The following is a 20,105-nucleotide window of genomic DNA, read 5'->3' as shown; positions in this document are numbered from 1 at the left end:
AGCGCCTAGGGAAAGCTCTGAGAGCTGGTGTCAGGAGACCAGGGGCCCTCCTTACCTCACTGCCCTGGATTGTTTTTACAATCTGTATATTGGGAATAGGGGAAAAAGGCAAGTCTGGGAGCACTCAGTCTCTCACCCCTTGTCCCTTGGAGTGGAGCTTGAGTCAGATCTTTGATACAATGTTCGACTCTCTTGCGTGTTCACTGGGAAGAAGCCACCGCCCATGGGGCAAGGTGGGGACATGGTCAAATGCACAAACCTGGGGCCAAAGCCCAGTTCTCCTGTTGAACTTCAGAACCCACAGGAGCCTCCACATCTCTCTTAGGAAGTGGAGGCCAGACGAATGGAGCCACGCTCCTTGGTCCACTGCGCAGAAGTTCAGAGAACTTCACATTTAGCGTGATTAATATGGCTTAGGCTTCGGAAGAACTTCTGACTATCAGAATTATGAAGTGCTTTGCCATGGAAAGCATCTTCCCAATCACATTTTTTTTTGTGGGGCGGGGGGAAGCTTCAGCTTTCCAGGGGATGAAGAGCGATACTGTCTAGAGGCAGCAATAGATTCAGACCTTTTGCCAGAATCACTAGTGGAAGTTAAGGCCCCACCCCAGGAAAGTCTGATTTATTTGGGCTGGGTTGGGGGCTCGAAGTCTGCATTTAAAAAGTATCCTTAGGAATTCTGACTTTTGACCAGGGTTGGAATCTGCTGGATGCATGGACTTGATTGGCCCCTTACCAGGATCTAATCCTGAGGCTGAGGGTAAGGATGAATTAGGTGGTGTCTGGAGAGTGCTTTGAACTCTTGGAAGAAAAGTGCTTTCTAGATCAAAGGCAGGTCGTGGCTGTGCTCTGCTTACTCAGTCGTCTGCAGCTCAGTAGCCTGGAAGGCCACCCAGGCTGCCTATTTCACATCACTGGTGGACCACACTTGGCTTTGAGAAACTTATCAGCACCCGCCAGGGCCACATTGGAATCAGTTCCTCATCTGTACAGTCTTTCTCATCCAACTGAGTCAGGCCTCATGCAGTTTCTTGAGGGCATGGGGGCCCTTAAGTTGCTTCCCCTGCCCAGCCATTCTCTAAGCACTTTCTGTCCAGAGTGATTGCCCTGGGCTCTGGGACAGTGTTCAGACCAGGAGGGAATGTGTCTCATAGCCTGACAGTCTCAGCTATGACACCTGCTGCTCTGACATAAGCCTGAGAACTGGGATTCTATGATACGAAGCTTCAGGGACATGAGAGTCTCTGGGGGAAGAGGGGGTCATTGTTTCCTTGGCCTTGCCTCCAGATATGGCAGCAAATACTGCAGCATATATATGGTGGGTGGCCCTTGCATTCCATCTGTGAAGGACTTTATCTGCATGGTTCTCCAATGTTAGCTTGCTTCGGAATTACAAGAGGATCTTGGTTAAAGGTAGATTCTTAGGTCTCTCCCCCAGAGAGTTTAGATCAGTATGTCTTGGGGAGGGAGCCCAAGAATGTTCATCTTAGCATACATCCCAGTGGTTCTGATGCACGCAGGCTACACACCACACTTTGAATTTTTTTTTTTTTTAGTGTTTATTTTATTTTTGAGAGAGAGAGAGAGAGCACGTGTGCAAGCAAGGGAGGGACAGAGAGAGAGGGAGACATAGAATCTGAAACAGGCTTCAGGCTCTGAGCTGTCAGCACAGAGCCCGACATGGGGCTTGAACCCACAAACCGTGAGATCATGACCTGAGCCGGAGTCAGACACTTAACCAACTGAGCCACTCAGGTGCCCCAGCACTTTGAAAAAATGCTGCTCTAGGGGCGCCTGGGTGGCGCAGTCGGTTAAGCGTCCGACTTCAGCCAGGTCACGATCTCGCGGTCCGTGAGTTCGAGCCCCGCGTCAGGCTCTGGGCTGATGGCTCGGAGCCTGGAGCCTGTTTCCGATTCTGTGTCTCCCTCTCTCTCTGCCCCTCCCCCGTTCATGCTCTGTCTCTCTCTGTCCCAAAAATAAATAAAAAACGTTGAAAAAAAATTTTTAAAAATAAATAAATAAATAAATAAATAAAAAAGAAAAAATGCTGCTCTAGTCTCTACATTTTTCCAAAATGTATCAGTCTGCAAAAAGCACGATCCAGGGTGCCCTTCCAGTCTGGGATTTTAGTCTCTTTCTTAAGGTGAAGATAAGTTTTTGGTGAGGGCTCTAGGTAATGATGCTATGGCTTCGTCAGGCACATGTTTTTTATTGGTATATTATTATCTGAGGCAGAAGCACATTTTTATCCGAGAGCAGATTGAAAGGTGAGGACTGTTTGTGCTCTGTGTACACCCTGGGCATGATTTGTAAACCTGACTAATCAAGAATGGGTTGCTTTATAGGATGGGATAAAGCAGCAAAGTTGGTTTATACAAGGCAGGAGAATCTAATTAGGGAGAAACCATCCATCTTGAAAATCCAATTGGCGATTATAGAGCCTGTAGAATTTTGTACAAATTCTGATGTTTTCCCCTCATTCAGCTCCACTCCAGTCGTGTGTGTGTGTGTGTGTGTGTGTGTGCGCGCGCGTGTGCGTGACAGAGACAGACAGACACAGAGACAGACACAGAGACAGAGAGAGGGAGGCAGTTAGAGAGACTGAGAGAGACTCTAAAGATTTTTCTGGTAAGAATTCTCTTTGCTGTCTGGAGACTGCAGCTGCCTGAAGCAGGTGGCAGGGGGCAGCGGTGAGCCTGAATCCCTCATGTACCTTTCTCATCCCAGCCACTAAGTAGGCTGAGCCTGAACGTGCTTCCATTTTCTTCTCTGGCAAATAGCAGACTCCTTGAGAATTTTCCGGCCCAGGATCTTCACTCTGTGCTCAGTACACATGGGGGAGATGGGTGGGAGACATGGGAAAAAGGGTCAGGCCCTTCTGGTGATCTTGGCCTTCTCCAGCCCTGATGGGGCACCTACTCTGGTTCACACTCACTCTACAATCGAAAGACTCCAGATGGGATTTGGATTGTTGATGATCCTGAGCACAAATGTATGGAGTTACCAGTGTAGACACTCAGGATGCTTGGGAAGACACTGTGGTGTCATGGATGGAACAGGAGACTGGGACTCAAGGCCTGGCTTCTCCCCTGTACTCAGACCTGGACTATCCAGATGCCCACAGACAGGTTACTTCCTTGCTTTGACCCTCATTTTCTTCATGTTAAGCTCAGTCTATGATGGGGAGGGGGATTCTTCCTCTCTTCACATCTGCCTTTCACCAGATTGTGCAAACTAAGAGACATACTAATCAGACCACTGCCCGCCCACATGGAGACACATGAAATCAGAATGGTTAATCTCCAAGGCCAGAGGCATTTCTAAGTTCTGCCTTGAGTTCAAGATTCTGAAATTTATTGAAAGTGTAGAAAAATGCCATTTGTCCAAGGTCAAGGCTACACCATTTAGGGAAAGAAGAAGCTACCTTTTTCCTGAAATGATTTCAGCACCTCCTGCCTAGAATCTAGAAGGTTAACCAGATGACTTTCTGAGACCCTCTGAAATCTGAAGGGATTCTGTTCCTAAGTGCAGGCAAAAAGGAACGAGGGAACGGGAAAGAGATATTTTGACCAGCAGTATTCTATAGTAGGAAGGCCTTGGCCCGTGTGTCATTAGCTGGAACCCCAGTGGTGCTGAGTATTAATGCTTTCCTCCAGTGTGGTACCTTAACTCTCAGTGTGCAAATCACTTTGTGAAGGTTAATTAATTTTCACAGTCCCTGTGGGAACCTGGCAGGGTAAGTTAATTGCTAACTACATCTCACCTTCCAATTCCCTGCAAATAATCTGTAAAGGTCTCTCTGAACCTAAGCCTTGTACTTACATGAGAATTACTATAATCCCCACCCCTACTTCCTTCCCCCACATCCCACCCTAAATCTTCAATATCACGCACATGTATATATGCACACACACGCTTAAGGGCCTCCTTTAGACAAGGGGCATCTTCTACAGTTAGACACCCTGGGTGGCATTCTGCCCACTATGCTGGACCTGGGCTTTTCATCCTGGCTTTCACTAGGACTCATTCTTTCATATCCATCATGCCCTATGGTATCCTCAGTATATAATTGTTGCTTCTTCCCTTCACAGTTGAAAATCTCCCTTTTCTGGACTCAGCCCCTCTTAACTTGTTCCCAGAGAACTCTGTCATCCTCCACACTACTAGAGTAAGGGACTTTGTCCACTTCCTTCCAGGAAGGGCTCTCTGGTCACAGAGTTATTATCAGCCAGAGCCCAGGAAGGCATAGCAGGGTGGGGTCTACTCCACAGTATGTGGCTTCTTCTTCCGTTCCTTTCCTCTATGCCACGTTAGCGTCGGACTTGGTGTTCTTAGATGCTAAAGTCCTGGTGTACAGAGCCCATTCCATAAGTCTAAATTATTTTACCTAGAGTGTTACTTTACAAAGGGCTTAACGAGTACTTAATGTTGATGTCTCCCTCCTTCCATGCTTTGTCTTCTCTCCTGAGCCACCTCAGGTCTTGTCCTTCCCCAAGTCTTCTGTTCCCCGATGTTGCCCTATTCTCTCACACCCCTGTTGCTGCATCATTCCCCTTCAGTCTCTACTTGCCCCTTGGCTGAAATTTGAAGGAATTAGAAAGCAGCAGCTCTCAAAAGGGTGTCAAAAACCCCTGGAGAATCAGAGAACTCATTTACTTAGAATGTATTAAATGCATACTATCTGCTCCCTATTGTGCTAAATAATTCCACATGCATTATCTTATTTAAACCTCACAACTTCTCTATAAAGTAGGTATTAACCATCTGATTTTCCAGATACAGAAAACCTCAGGCCCACTGAGGATATGTGACTTATCCAAGGCCAGGAAGCTTGTAGATATCAAAATCAGGATTTGAACCACAGCCTTTTTACTCTGGGTCTAATGAATTCTGAGACAACCATAGCTGTCAGCAGAGGGATTATAACCTAGACTACACTGGAATATGCTAGAGGCACTATCCAGCCATTATACAGAAAGAGCAAGAAAGCAAGAATAAATATTGGTGCTCATGACTCCTTTGCTGCCTTCTTCCTACATTTATTTCTCTGTCTCACTGAGACTTCATGTCTCTTTCTCTTCCTTTCCTTTCATCTCCCTATTCTCTGTCCCTCCTCCCCCTGTAGCTCAAAATGACTAGGCACAGATAGCAGACAGGGGATAATTAAATAAACACTGGGTTGTTGGGGAGTGTTTTAAGGATGACTAATAGAAGATAAACTGGATATTTATGCCCACAAGTTATTAATAGCTCAGAGAGCTCTATTCCAGATTGCTGCCCTTGTCTCTTTCAATATTTTTACCAATGGCAAAAACAAAGGGAGATAAGGAAGAATATTTTGTAGTAATAAAAAAAGTTCCATCCACAAAGAAGATACAACAGATATAAACTTTTATGCATCAAACAACATAGCAGCAAAATAGATAAGGCAAAAACTTTTAGAAAAACAGAAAATTTGATAAAAACAGACTTTAGAGGACTTTAACAAACTTATCTAGGATTTGATACATTAGGCAAAAAGTACAATATGTATGTAAAATATTTAAAACTGTCAACCAGCAAGCTTAATTTAAGAGATAAATGTAGAACTGTGCACCTCACAGTAGAATACACATTCTCCTCATGGAAGTTATGCAAACATTGATCATGTTTTTGGCTACAAAGCAAAGGTTAATAGGTTCCAAAAAGTAGATACCTTACTAGTATATTATTTTTACTATAATACAATTATTTTACTATAATACTATAATATAAAAACAGCAGTTTTTATATTAGAAACACTCTTCTGAATAACTCTCAGATGAATTAAATTGTCAAAACCAACATATTATTTAGCTTACATTATGACTGAAATTTTTAAATATCAACAAAGCTTGGAAGGTCATTGAGTACACTAGATGACCAGTTGGGATATATTAAGATAATGTCAGCCTGGAAAGATGGACTGAATCTAACAGAATTACATCCGAGCTCTTGTTCTGGTGTCCAAAAAGCCAGTGACAGAAACACAAGGTGGAAGAGATATGATTTAGTAGCACCATCTTTAAAAGAAAAACAATCACACAGACTTAAGATTTAGAGGTTTTAGTTGACAAATGGGTTCAGCATTCATCAACTGTGATGTGGTTGCCAAGAAAAGTTAATGTGATCTCAGGCTGCATGAATAGATATGCAGTGTCGAGAACAAGAGAGGTATAGTCCAGCTCTAAACTCTGCTAATCAGACTTGATACACTGGGCATTCAGTCTGGGGCTCCATGGCTTGAGGAAGCTAAATCAGGGCACATTCAGAGAAAAGTAAAGAGAAAGGTGAAGGGACTTACAAAAAAGAAAAAGAAAGTCCATGTGAGATGTGGTTGGAGAAAGTGGAGAGGCATGGCATGAACCCAAGCAACCCCTTGAAGTCTTAATGCTGTTTTCAAATATATAAAGGGTTTTTATGCAGAGGAGAGATAAGGTCATAGAAAGATATATTTCTGTGAGTCAGAATATTCCAAAGATGAAAGAGCTGTTTAGAGATCCAGCCAAGTTCCCTATTGCTGGAGGTGTTTTAACCTACTTTGGGTAAATACATGGCAGGGACATTGTGGCAAGGATTTTAGCACTGGGAAAATAGGTGATTGGATCAGATGAAACTTTCAATTCTGAAATTCTTCAGTTCTTCTGGAATCTGGTATTCCTCCAGTATGGTCCTTCCATGGGCTACTGAGTTAGGTATCCCAAGTCTTAAATTGATTTTATACACATTTTCAGCATTCACATTTTGAGCACAGACCCTGTGGGTGACAAAAATGTCTGAGTGTTCCTAACCTAGTTGAGACAGCATAAACCCAGGTGAAACAGTTTTTAAGGATTTTATTTATTTTTTTTTAATGTTTATTTATTTTGAGAGAGAGAGAGCATGCATGAGCAGGGGAGGGGCAGAGAGAGAGGAAGAGAGAGAATCCCAAGCAGGTTCCACACTGTCAGCACAGAGCCTGATGTGGAGCTTAATCCCACGAACCGTGAGATCATGACCTGAGCTGAAGTCAAATGCTTAACCAACTGAGCCACGCAGGTGCCCCAGTTTTTCAGGATTTTAAAAGTAAATGTTCATTGAAAGACATTTGATATTCTAAGAGTTCAGAGAAGAGACAGTGAGGATTAGAATAGGTGAGGAAATCCTCATAGAGAAGACTAAAAAGTGTAGGTGTGCATCAGGCAATATGAGTGGTTTTAGAAATTGTGGCAATATAGATGTATATAATAAGCAGACGTAATTGGTTGCCTCTTTCCTTTGGTGGAGGAATATGGTGTGCCCGCTGGAACAGCACATGCCACATGTGCAGACCTTTTTAGAGTGTCTCTCCCTGTTACTGTTCTCACGGCCACTGCAGAGCTCTCCGCAGACACAGGCTTCGGGCTCAGTGGCTCCTGCTCACACACAGCCTGCGTCTCTAATGGATTGATCTGACAGGCGCTTTTATGGACGAAGCTTTCCGCTCTTCATCTTCCTGATTGCTTCTCACCTTTACCAAACCCAGCAGCGCTTTTATCCTTGAAACTAAGACCTTCCTCCCCCTTGGGGAGCAATGGCCCTTGCCCTCCACAGCCATGACAGTAATTACAATAATAAATAATCCCTTATATTTATTTAGGGCTTTGCAGTTCCAAATGCTTTTCACGCCAGCTCTCTTGTTCGTTTGTCATGCCGGTGCTATGAGGCACTCCGGGCAGGTGCTCCTCTGGGACATAACAAGGTCAGAATGCTCAAGGTCACACTGAGAATATGAGCAGGTCTTCTGAGCCCTGAGCTGGTTTAATGGTATAAATGATGTGAACAGCACCATGATGCTCCCCATTCCTAGGGCTCGTGTGTCTGACCCAGGCTGGTCATGAATCAGTCAGTTCTTGGGGTACCTGGGTGGCTCAGTCTATAAAGCGTCCAACTTCAGGTCAGGTCGAGATCTCACGGTTTGTGAGTTCGAGCCCCGCATTGGGCTCTCTGCTATCAGCACAGAGCCTACTTTGGATCCTCTGTCTCCCTCTCTTTCTGCCTCTCCCCCATTCTCTTTCTCTGACTCTCAAAATAAATAAACATTAAAAAAAAATGAGTCAGTCTTTGTGGGATTCATCTTCTGAAAGCCTTTGGGCCTGGCCCGGGTCCCCTAGGATGCCAACTGTATTCTAAAGCATTTCCAGAGGGTTGGTTTCACAGATAAGTCTGGTTGAGCTGGACCTAGACGCATTGAGGCCCACCTGGAACCCCTGGGCTTCTCTGCAGTGGACCCAGCCTTTGTCAACGAGGGCTAGAAGTAGGCACCATTCAGCAGCTACCTCTGCCTTCCCCCCCATTTGTTTTTTAGCAGTCTGCAAAATTACTTACTTCATGACGAGTGAACTGACATGTGGGCATGAAAAACAGTTTATTAATTTAATCAAATAAAACTTAGAGCAAAGTTAATGTCACGCAGTTAATGATAGTGTAGAATTGGTTATTAAGCACAATGGCAAACAGCTTCTATGGATGACTGTAATTAGTATTGCTTTATCAGAGAAAATCAGTTTTTAAATTTCTCCCATCTCACTTTATTAGGTCTTCAGTATGTAGTTGGAGTCACTGTCTAAAGTTATCTAGCACCTGAATTTCTTCAAGCATAGGAAGATGATTGCAGGGACCAAGTGAAGACTTTCTTTCTGAAAGTCCCTTGCAACAATATTCATTTCTGTCCTTGAACTGTTCCTATTCAACAGCCAGTGCCTTTGCTCCTCATTTCCCTCTATATTTCCTTGTATTTATTATGGGTTAGCTCATAACCAGCTCATAACCAAAACATCTGTCATTTACCAAGAAGGGATTTCTTACTGTTAGCCAGCAAGACATTTCCTACACCCAGGATGGTAAACACAGGCTCCAGCTCATGGAAGTCTTGGAGAGCTGTCACCTTTTGTGCTCAGCAAAAGTATGGCCATTGCCATACTCACTCAAAGGATTTCTGGTCTTAGGGGTATGGCCGGGAGAGGGAACCTAGAGACTTCTGGCCTGATATGAGTGACGTTGGCCGTGGAGACTTACACCAGTTCCTTGTCTGGGTCAGTTTTATGGTTTCTACAGATCTAGAAGGATGTCAGTCAAAATGGCTCCTTTGAGTCATACTCAGTCATGTGCTTTAAAGGTACCCCAGCAGGTAGGAAGTGAGGAAGAGACATCTTTTGGTGCAGCAGGGAAGGCTGGCACTGGATTGGAGTCCCAAGTGGATATAAGGCGGTAGGGGTTGAAACGAAGGTCTCAGAGTAATATATACATTCCCATCCTTAATCTTTTGTTCAGAAATCTCCCTAGTACCTCTCAGAATTGAAAACTGGAGCTATTTCCTCAATTATTAAAGTCTCCTTACTTGCGTAAAGGACAGAAAGTGCTTATCACCATTTCAGTTTAAAATGGCAAGTGCCAAAATCTGCAGTATGTGTGTGTTCAAACAGCCTTGGGAGCCAAGACATCAGCCTGCTCCTGAACCTGGATTTCCCTTAACAGGTGAGGAAGAAGAATGGGAGGGACTCAGAGAGAGAGAGAGCCCTTAGCTGCAGGTCAGGGAAGAGGGGTAACTGTTCAATGCCCTGGAAATGGGAATACATTGGAGTGATAACTTCCATCTCAGTTCAAATGCTAATACCTGATCCTTCCTGTTTGAATTTGGAGGTGGGGGCTGGGGGTGGGGAGGCATTCAAAGAAGGATCTATTTGGGGAGAGAAGGAGGAACAACACCAGAGATGACCTATAAACCTTGTTCCCATAGCCATGTTTGTCTTGGTCTCTATATAGGAGCAGAGTACCCAGGTTTTTCCTTCCTGTCCTGTGGGGCTCTTCAAGTGTAGGGAGAAGATGCTGGCAGGGAAGAGGAGGGATGTCTCATTATCACTGCCCACCTTTAACCTGCCTGCCCCTTCTCATACTGTCTGCCTGGGGCCGTGGGCCTGAGATGGCATGAGCACTGGCCAAGTGTGGCCCCCACTTCCTTTGTAGGGGGCATGGTTTCCATGATTGTCATTGTCATGGAATCTTTTGTCATCTGATGAGAAATGTGGATCACATAGACTTAAGCACACAATTTCAGGAGAACCCTATGACAGTATACTTTAGACAGGGCTGATGGAGCCAGGTGCAGAGAAAGCATCCACAGTGGGAAGGAGATAAACCAGGAGCCCAAATAGGAAAGAAGCCCACACAACACAACTTTATACTGTCTATAGGTATAGGGACCAGCGGACAATAAGGAGGTGCGTTCAGCAGAGGCCAAGGGGCTTGTTGTTGAAATAAAGCAGAATTAAGGAAGATAGAGCCAAGGAAGCTTCACTGAGGAATGTGTGGGTCATCTGGGACTGATGGCTTCCTCATCTAGGAGGAGGACGAGGTCCTGCTGGGCCTCTATGGTCAGCTAATCCTGAGGAACTGGTCCCACCTGACCTACGCAGTTGTTCCCACAGCCCCAAGCTCCTGATGGGATTCTGGTGCCCAAGCTCCAGAGGATAAATACTCTGGGGGATAAATGAATTTTGGTGTAGACCTTCGCAGACTCTCTTTCTGCCACTTCTGCAGGAAAATTGCTGCTTATGATGAAGAAATCCAGCATCTCTATGAGGAGATGGAACAACAAATCAAGCATGAGAAGGAGCAGTTTCTCCTGAAAGTAAGAGTCCACACCAGGGCTTGGCTCTGAGCACCAGGTGGAAATATCGCCTACTCTGACTACCTCCCCCAGTTTAAGATTGCAGTGCCCCCACCTGTGGCACTGTGGATTCCCTGTCTCTCTGCTGCTTTATTTATATTTTTCAAGACATTTGTCACCTTCAGGCATGACATTTAATTTCCTTGTTTATTTTTGTTGATTATGGTCTGTCTCTTCCTACTATCACGTAAGCACTGCAAGAGCAGGGATCTTTAAAAAAAAAAGTTTATTTATTTATCTTGAGAGAGAGAGTGTATGAGCAGGGGAGGGGCAGAGAGAGAGGGAGACAGAAAATCCCAGGCAGGCTTTGCACCGTTCCCGCAGAGCTCGTCATGGAACTTGAACCCACAAACGTGAGATCATGACCTGAGCTGAAACCAAGAGTCAGATACTTAACTGACTGAGCCACCCAGTCTCCCTGAGAGCAGGGATCTTTATCTTTACTTGTTACTGTATCCACAGCCCCTCAGCCATGCTTGGAACACGGTTGGTACTCAATAAATACTTATTGAATCAATGAATGAATGAACTAATGACGAAAGGATGAAGGTGCATGTGCTTACCAGTTACAGCAGCTTGGAGACCGGGTCTGATACTGGCTGCTCCCAGACCTGGAAGGCAGGCCCACCCAAATGCAGTCCATTCTACTCCATGCCCAGCAGCTCCTCTAGGGGGACCATCATTAGAGCCTATGCTTCCCATCCTTTCCCTTAGACACCTAGAAAACTTAATAACCAAGACAAGTCAAACCCCACCCTTCTCGGACCCCATGGGAGAAAATGTAGAGCTCACATACCTCGTTCCGACTCTGGCATCTAGCCTCCTAGCAGCCTCTAGCCTGTTGTTTGTCTTGGGAGGTCAGAATTGGTGAAATTCTCTCCTCTTCCAAACTAAGCAGGGTCCTTTTGGGAGCATATTTATAAAACAAAGCTACAGGAAACTCTCTCTTACCCATTTTTTCATTATCCACTTGGTGAGTTCTCAACAGAAAAGTCATTGATCTTAAATGGTAGCTTTAGGCTGCCGTTACAACAATCCCATGAACTGGGTGGCTTATAAACAACAGACATTTATTTCTCACAGTCCTGGTGGCTGGACATCCAAAATCAGGGGGCCAGTGTGGTCAGGCTCTGGTGAGAGCCCACTCCCTGGTTCTGGCTGTGGCCCTCTCGCTGCGTCCTCACGGGGCGGGGGGGCAAGTGCGTCCATGGGATCATCACCTTGGGGGTTAGGTTTCAACATAGGACTTCTGGGAATATAGCAGAGGGACCACGTCTTGCGCTGCCTCTCAGAACAGAACCTGGGCTATTGCCACAACCCTTCCCTCCTCCTTAATGCAGGTTGGTTTGAACCAGTTTTTATTTATATGCTGATTTGGATTATCTACACCGAGGATCTATTTATTATCACAGATACCATTCAAAACGAGATGAAGTCTGAATGCTTTCCAGAAAAAGCCCATCATATTCTCCAACTAGAGCCCTCTGAAGGCTTGTCTGTATTTCCAGACTCCCCCTGTACCCATTCTTTCTTAGAGCTTTAAAACAGTCTGCCTGTCCCCTGCCCTTCAGCATAGTTGGATGAGTATAAGGCAGACAGAACTCACACACTTGTCACCCAGCATACCCTAAAATAGTTTTCTGAGAACAGTAGCCTTTTTTTTCCTGCAGTAGGAGAGTCACTCCCTTTACCCCAAATGATCTACTGCTGGGCCATGACTACAGGTCAGAGGTCCTAGCTAAAAAAAGAGGCCTGCTTCCAGAAGCAAAAGGTGGGCCAAGGTGTGGGAACTGGGAATGGGAAGAGGTGGGAGGAAAAATTTCAAGGACACATTAGGATCATGTAAGGGTATATGACCACACCACTGTACCCTTCACCCCCCATTCCACTCCCTCCTTCCCCTTCTAGTACCCCAGGCCTTTCAGGCCCAGTGCCTAGGTTTTCCACTTTTGCACAAACACAGAAACTGTTAAAATGTGTTTGGCTTTGCAGACACAGGCTTTTGCCTTGTCACAACGTGAGGACAGTGGTGTGACAGTTTATGACAGCATGAGAAGAGCTGGGCCTTCTGGTTCTACATGTAGCAGTCTGTTTGACCACGAGGGAAATACTTAATGACTGGCACACTCCGGCTCAAGGAAAATAGACGCCCCCCCTCGATGCTCTGTGCTGGCCAGGGCTATAAGGCACTCTGCAGGCCCACCATGGGGATGGCAGCATCCGTGCTGGACTTGTGGAGCCACCCGCCTTCCCTGCACTGTTGATGGGGCACCTACTCTGTGAGTGACAGCCAAGCTGAATGAAGCAGGTTCCCCAGTGAAGGTTTTGACAGCAGGAGCTTCCCGGTCAGATCTTCCCCCTATCGTTGCCTGTGGTTGATGTGAGGGCGATCACAGGCTGTCCCTGAGCTCCATGTACCTGCCTGAGAACAGGCTCAGGACCAGGTAGTGTCTACAAAAGATGAGCCCAGGAAATAATTCTGAGCCTTAGAACAGAGGTGTCCAAAGGCCTGTGTCCTGAGAGTGGTTGTGTGCTCCCACCCCCCTGGTGCCACCATCACACCCAGCCTCATAGCCCCTCTAGTGTCCAGCATTCCAGGCTGTCCTCCAAGGCAGGTGGAACCCCAGGGGCTCCTGTCATGAGCTCTATGCACATTATAATGGTTTCTTCTCTCCCTGCAAGTTTCACACCTCATTTTTGCCTTCAGGGGAGTGGAGAGCTGTAGGTGGCCTGCATATTTTTGTTTCTGTCCTGTGAACAAAGAAACAATGATAGATGAATGAAGTCAAGTCAGCTAGGTAAGACCAGGGCTGGAGCCCCAGTCTCCTGATGCCCAGATGAGGGACCTTGTACCAGACCAGGCTCTGTGAGAGTGTCAGGCGTCCAGACAGCCCACACAGTTTTCTCTTTACCCCACCCCTAGGGCGGGAGGGGAGGGGCTATGGATCACAGAGGCAGAGCTATCACAAGAGCAAGGCTGGGACACCTCAATCATGGTGGGACACGGCGAGGACCTAGACCCTCAAGGGGAAGAAGTAATGCCCTGTGTTTCCCGAGCAAGGGGTAGTGTGAGGGAACAAATGACTGTACCCAACGTGGAACAGAATATCCACATCAGAAGGATACCCCTCCCCCCCCAATTTAGAGATGAAGAGATGGAGGCATGAGATTCTCTATGTTCAGTACTCTACCACTAACCAACACTGTCTCTCTCTGGGGGAGCGGTGCACAGTCATTGGTCATGGTCACACATGGTGGGAGTTGGGGAGTTGGCATGACCCCTTATGAGCACTTGCTCTGTCTCCATCCCAGTGGGCCTCCCTGAGCAGCCAGGCAGGGCATCGAAGCCCTGGAATGTTGTGGGAAGGGCCCTACAATCCAAAAGGATGGGGAGGCCCTGCTGTTGAGCAGGTGCAAGGTGGGGGACAAATCTCCATCCCAAGTGCCCTGGGGCCTCACGCGTCCTTCTCTCCGGCCTGGCAGGACATGGAGAGGTTTCAGGCCCGCAGTCAGGAGCTGGAGCAGAAGCTGTTATCCAAGGAGCAGGAGCTGGAGCAGCTCATCCAGAAGCAGCAGCAGGTGTGCCTTTGCCGTGGCCTTGGAGCACCTGGTTCCTCTCTCCATCCTCCCCCGGCTCTTGCCCACTTACCCTGCTATTCACTCAAGGATTTGGGTTTGTTTGTTTGTCTGTTTTTAATTGGAGGAGAACCATTTAGCTGTACAAAAGATAGCATTTTGAAACCACAGGTGATCTCAGGATAAAGCCTTTACCTCTCCAGTGCCAGGTGTTTAGTTGGGAAAAGTTGCCAAGAATTCTCCCTCGAGGCATCTGAAGACATTGTCAACCTAATTACACCCAGGAGCCGCCAGAATGTCAAACATTAATTTGTTTCCTGCATCCTGGGTAAGAGGAGAGGGGGGTGCTGAGGTACAAAGGACGGAGTCACTAGTGCTTTGTGGGAGGCTGCAGTGATGTCTTCCCACTGCGATGGCCATGGATGCCTCCAGCTGGAAGAGATTCTTCAAAGATCAATTTGCCCATCCCCTGTTTTCCTATGTGCCCGGAAGAGGTTCCTTAGCCTTTTTTTTTTTTTTTTTTTTGTGGCTATGCCCATTACCCCACAGGATGGATGCAGACACCAGATGTTCCTCTGATGCACTTGAGCCCCCACGAGGCGGTCTGGGCAGTACACTGTGTAGGGTGGTGTCCAGCCACCATGGCTGCCTAATGACCTCAGGAAGATTGATTACCCAGGCAAACTTCACAATCACAGATTCCTCTCCAAGGTGAGGGCTCGTGGGGGAGAGAAGGCCAGGATGTCACTTGGCCTCCCGTTTTGTTTTGTCTGGCTCTGGAAGTAATCCAGCCCTGGACAGACCCAGACATACCGCATCCACTTGTATAGAGAGGGCTATTTTCAGCAACACAGTAAAATATGCTTGAAGCTACCCCATGCTGAGGCTAGAGACTGTCCCACTCCTGCTGCTCCCTGACCTATGTTTCTTTCTTTCTTTTTTTAATAAATTTTTTTAAGTTTATTTTTGAGAGAGACAGAGACAGTCTGAGCAGGGGAGGGGCAGAGAGAGAGAGAGAGAGAGGGATCGAGAGAATCCCAAGCAGGCTCTGAGCTGTCAGCACAGAACCCAGTGTGGGGCTCAAAGTCATGAAACCATGAGATCATGACCTGAGCCGAAACCAAGAGTCACCCATGCGCCCCTTGGTTTCTTTCTCTTGCAACAAGATAATTTCCACTGGAGGAACTGCCAGCTGCCTTCCCATTACCCTTCCACAGCTATCCCTTGCTTCTACTCTTTCTCCCCCTCACTATTATGCATTAAGTTCTTACCAATTAGACTTATCCCTCAAACGAATGATTACCACTCGATTTGATTACTGCATGCTTGCCTGATTACACAGGAGCCTCTTGAGAATCACACAAAATTCCTTGTTGCTGCCTCCTCTTCCCCTCACTGGCCACATTTATTAAACTAAATTTATTATGATATATTTGCCTTGGTTTGATTCCTCCTCTGGTGAGAGGGTTAGAAGCTTTGCAAAGCAGAATCACCAGCCAAGAAACGCTGCAGTTATACAAATGCAGGTTTTTTTAGTTCCTTTTGGGACATGAAAAAAAAAAAAGGTATGTGTTTGGTCTGACCTGTTTTAGCTGTTTCCTAAGAATTTCCAGGGTTTCTGGCCACCACACAACATTTCTCTAGATTAAAGGAATGGATTTATTTAGCGGAGCAAAGAAAAGGGGATACACAGATTTGCTGTCAGAATTCAAAATTAGGAAGGACAGTTTTATGAAGAATGCCACTTAGCTGCTTCCCAGGTCCATCAGGGCCGAGGGGGACAATTGGCTGAAAGGACAGGAGGGATTTAGGTTGGCTCTCAAGACTATGGATGAGATGCTAATGGCATCATTATTGTCACCGGGATTGGGGACACAGATGGATTGTTGACCTCCCTTTCCCAGCAGTCTTTGTGAATGGTGCTGTTCCCTCTGGACTGTTCAGTAGCCCTGTGGAGACAGGGGAGAAATGAGATGTGCTCTGGCCATTCCTCCCTGCCTCCAAAAGTGCATCCGTGTGACTTAAGGAGCAGGACAAAGCCTGTCGAGGCCCAAGGGCAGCGAGGTCTGGCAGTGAGGGCTCCTGCCCACAGGTGGAGAAAGTGAGGGGAGACTAGGGCGGAGCCAGATGGGATGGGGGTTGTTCATCATTCCCTCCTGCTCCCCCACCTTCCTTTCCAGCTGGAAGGCCAGTGCACCACCCTGCAAAATGATGAGCTTGAAACCAAGGCTGAGAACACCAAGCTGAGAGTCACAAACCAGGAGCTGGCCCGGGAGCTGGAGCGGACCTCCCGGGAGCTGCAGGATGCCCGGAAACAGCTGGAGAGCCTCCAGCAAGAGGCCCACCAACTCCAGCAGGAGAAGGAGATGTGAGTCTGGCCCTCATTGGTTCCTGTCCCTGATGTCCAGCCTCACCCCCTGCTGTGAGCATGACATCGTCTCCTCCCTTGGAGACCCTGTCACCTTGCCTAGAACGTGGGGCTCAGGGGCTCCTTTGTCCCTGAAATCTCTGCTAGGATCCCGAGGCCATCAAGCAGACCAGCACTGTAGCAAGCAGAATCTAGGATTGACAGGAAATCTACAACCCTGTTCTTGGGAAATGTATCATGTGATTCAAAAGATGTGTTATCCACCCAACAAATACAGGGCGGTCATTGAGAAAAGGCTGAGTGTGTGGACAGACCACACATGACTGTCATAGGTTAGAGACCCAGGACGAGAGTGAAGCAGGTAGGCTTCTGAGATTTAATCTGATGGAGTATATGACAGTACCCTGGAATCTTCACTGCAGTCTGCCTACTCTCTCCCACCAGTGTCCCTCTGTGTGGACACAGTGTGGTGAGCCCCACATCTCTCAGGGCCTGGTTTGCCAGCGACCTGCTCTTGGTGTGCGGCCAGTGGACTCAGCCTGCTAGGCAGAAGCACACGTGAGGAAGAGTCAAGGGCTGGGTCTGCAGGCTGGAGCTGAGGAGCTGCTGGGGGACCAGCCAACAGTCGTCTTGGGAGTGTTAGGTTCTGAGAACGAATGTACTCTTTGGTGTGCCCAGGGACAGGAATCCCACTTATTTGTTCACACATTTATATTTGTTTACTTACTCATTTGTCAAAAATTTATTGCATATGGCTCTGCCCCAGGTACCATGTTGTACATTCAACATATCTCACCTATGTCAACAGTTTGACATCGTTTCATATGAACTTTACAGCATCCTGATGTGGCAGGTACTGTTATTATCAACTCTAAGTTATGGACGAGGAAGCTAAGAGTCAGAGGTTTTCAGTAACTCTCTAGTACAACACTCCGTGCTAGACACATCTTGCTGACTCCACACAGTGAATCATGAACCAGCCAGAAAATATGTACTCAAGAATGGGACTGGCCATCATTCACTCATCACTCATTCATGCATTCGTTCATTCCCTTCATTCATTCTGCAGAAGGTAATGTGTGCCTGGTCCTGTGCCAGGTATTTAAACAGTCTGATTTCAGAGGAAAGGGCAGTATTACTTACCAGTGCCTGAGTGTTACATACGTTAACTGTCCTTGTTCAAAAGGGAAAGCCCTCACTCCGTCTGAATGATGGCAAAATTTGGGTCCGTTGGCCTAAATCAAATTGTTCTGCTGTCTGTCCTGTGTGTGCTGTCCTGTACTGTTTTGGACTGATTTCCCAGGGTGAAAGAGAGGAAATGTGTTTGCATGTGGAGTTTTACCCTAAAAAGACTTCTCTAGTTTTTTTATTTATTGATTGATTTTGTTTTTTTAATGTTTATTTATTTTTGAGAGACAGAGACAGAGAATGAGCAGGGTAGGGGCAGAGAGGAGACACAGAATCTGAAGCAGGCTCCAGGCTCTGAGCTGTCAGCACAGAGCCTGACGTGGGACTCAAACTCACGAACTGTGAGATTATGACCTGAGCCAAAGTCGGATGCTTAATGGACTCAGCCACCCAGGTGCCCCAAGATTTCTCCAGTTAAAAAGAAAATGTATTCTGAGCAGCTGACTTAAGACAAACCCCTTCACTCCAATTCTTGGGTGACCAGGGGAGGACAGTGTATTTCATTGTAAATGAGCAAAATCAGTTCCTCCTCATTGAGAGCAGGCCAACAAGGCACAGGCATTTAACTTTACAAACAGAATTAAGGACTCAGGCTCTTAAAATTGAATCAAGTTTTAAAACAGCAAACATCTGAAGGCACCAGCATTAGAACAGCAAATGGAAATAAGCACCCAGTGCCAGGGTATCAAATCACAGCATGAGGATTAAAATCTTTCTGAAGTCTTATCTTAATTAACCAAGCCAGAGACAATCTCTGGAGGCTGGGAACTGAAAAAGAGTGTCAGGAGGAAGAGATAAATGATTTCAGGAACTTCATGACTTGTTTTCAAAAAGCGCACAATGCCTTATGCAGCTGGAAAGCATGCTGGAGCCCAGGAGAGTGTGTCCTGTCTGAGGAGGTCAGGAGAGAGGGCAGTGAGAGCCTTAGCTGGTTCCCTGTAGAACAGAGTCCCAGATCTGCAGTACTGATAGCAGGTGAGTGCTCTAATCCACCTCTTCATTTTATAAATGAAGAACTTGAGGCTCAGAGAGATGCAGTGACACAAAGCCACACAGCTAGCTAGTGCCAGAAAACAGGGACAGAGCCGAGTTCTCCCCATATCATGTGCTTCCCCCCCAACTCACAATGTCTTGCTGTCTGATGCTGCACCAGAGCAGCTGGGAAAGGAGAGGACGGTACTGGGAGATAAAAAGACTTAGTCACTTATCAGCTAGAATTCTAAATGGGCAAAATTAATTTTTCTGTTCTCCAAAGATGCTCAAGGAGGGAGAACTTGATTTTAAAATAAGATAAAGAAAGAACAACCAAGCAGGAGAGATAACATAAAGATGAAGGTCAGCTGGAAAGCAGCACCTGTTTATTTTGTTAATGAATTTTTATTTGGGGTGGGTAGTTTATGACGAGACACAAAAGGATCTATACTCAGCAAGAGGTCTGCAAAGACCCAGAGGCCACCCCTCAGGGTTTCTTGTGGATCCTTCCAGAGTGTTCTATGCATATACAAGCACACACACACACTTTTCATTTACACACTGTTCTGCATTTGCCTGTGTTTTCACTTGGCGATATATTTTGGAGATGCTCCCTCTCTCATCCCTCTCCAGAAAATAAAGCCAACAGCAGTTCCCTAAAGACAGCCATAAACCTGTCACCAGTCACTCCTATGAAAAATGGTAATTTCTTTCTCTTTCCACATAGTACCAAGTACAGACCTTTAGAATGTCTAGGTTAGATGCCTTCCTTTTTGTGAACACAGAAAAAGTCTGACAATGTGTGTGTATCTAAATAGATGCATGTTTATTAGACAAATAGGTAGACATATTTCATCAATATGTAATACATGTGTGTGTGTGTGTGTGCGTGTGTGTGTGTGTGTATGGCTCCAGCAGTCAACTCTGTTGTGTCTACAGTGCAAAGACCTGGAATGCCTTATTTCTTAGGAATCGCTCCTAAATCAAATGTTCTGTGAGAACACAGATGTCAGGTGTCCAGGGAGTGATTTCCCTTAGCAGAGGTAGAGTCGTCTGCTCCTGGTTGAGAATCAGAACCCAGGGCTGGGACAGAGGATCCACAAAGCCATCGTGGCTCACAGGGCACCGCAGCAGCAAACAGCTGTGCTCACATACTGCTCATCACAGCAGAATCCTAGACAGGGATTTGGGGACCCGGTTTGGATAATGGGAAATACATTGTTTTCCCTCAAGTTGAAATTAAATATAATTGGTAATAAAGTGTTAGGAATTGGCATCTCTGCAGGAGCTAGAGAA

At 46.4% G+C, this 20,105-nt stretch overlaps 1 protein-coding gene across 9 annotated transcripts in view; it reads left to right on the top strand.

Annotated features, from left to right (window-relative positions):
- Nucleotides 1-20,105, top strand: part of CRACR2A (calcium release activated channel regulator 2A) — a 132,570-nt gene that overhangs the window by 74,889 nt on the left and 37,576 nt on the right. For all 9 annotated transcript variants that reach the window (XR_007456570.1, XM_049624919.1, XM_049624918.1 and 6 more), the window contains 3 exons: nt 10,576-10,666; nt 14,189-14,284; nt 16,462-16,649. Coding sequence is in view for 8 of the 9 variants with exons in the window: in XM_049624919.1 (XP_049480876.1) it covers nt 10,576-10,666; nt 14,189-14,284; nt 16,462-16,649 (375 nt within the window). In the remaining variant the exon portion in view is untranslated. The remainder of the gene's footprint in view (nt 1-10,575; nt 10,667-14,188; nt 14,285-16,461; nt 16,650-20,105) is intronic.

The sequence above is a fragment of the Panthera uncia genome, chromosome B4 (assembly GCF_023721935.1).
Source record: "Panthera uncia isolate 11264 chromosome B4, Puncia_PCG_1.0, whole genome shotgun sequence".
Taxonomy (NCBI): domain Eukaryota; kingdom Metazoa; phylum Chordata; class Mammalia; order Carnivora; family Felidae; genus Panthera; species Panthera uncia.
Note: the sequence above shows the minus strand (reverse complement) of the source record. Positions and strands in the feature narration are given on the sequence as shown.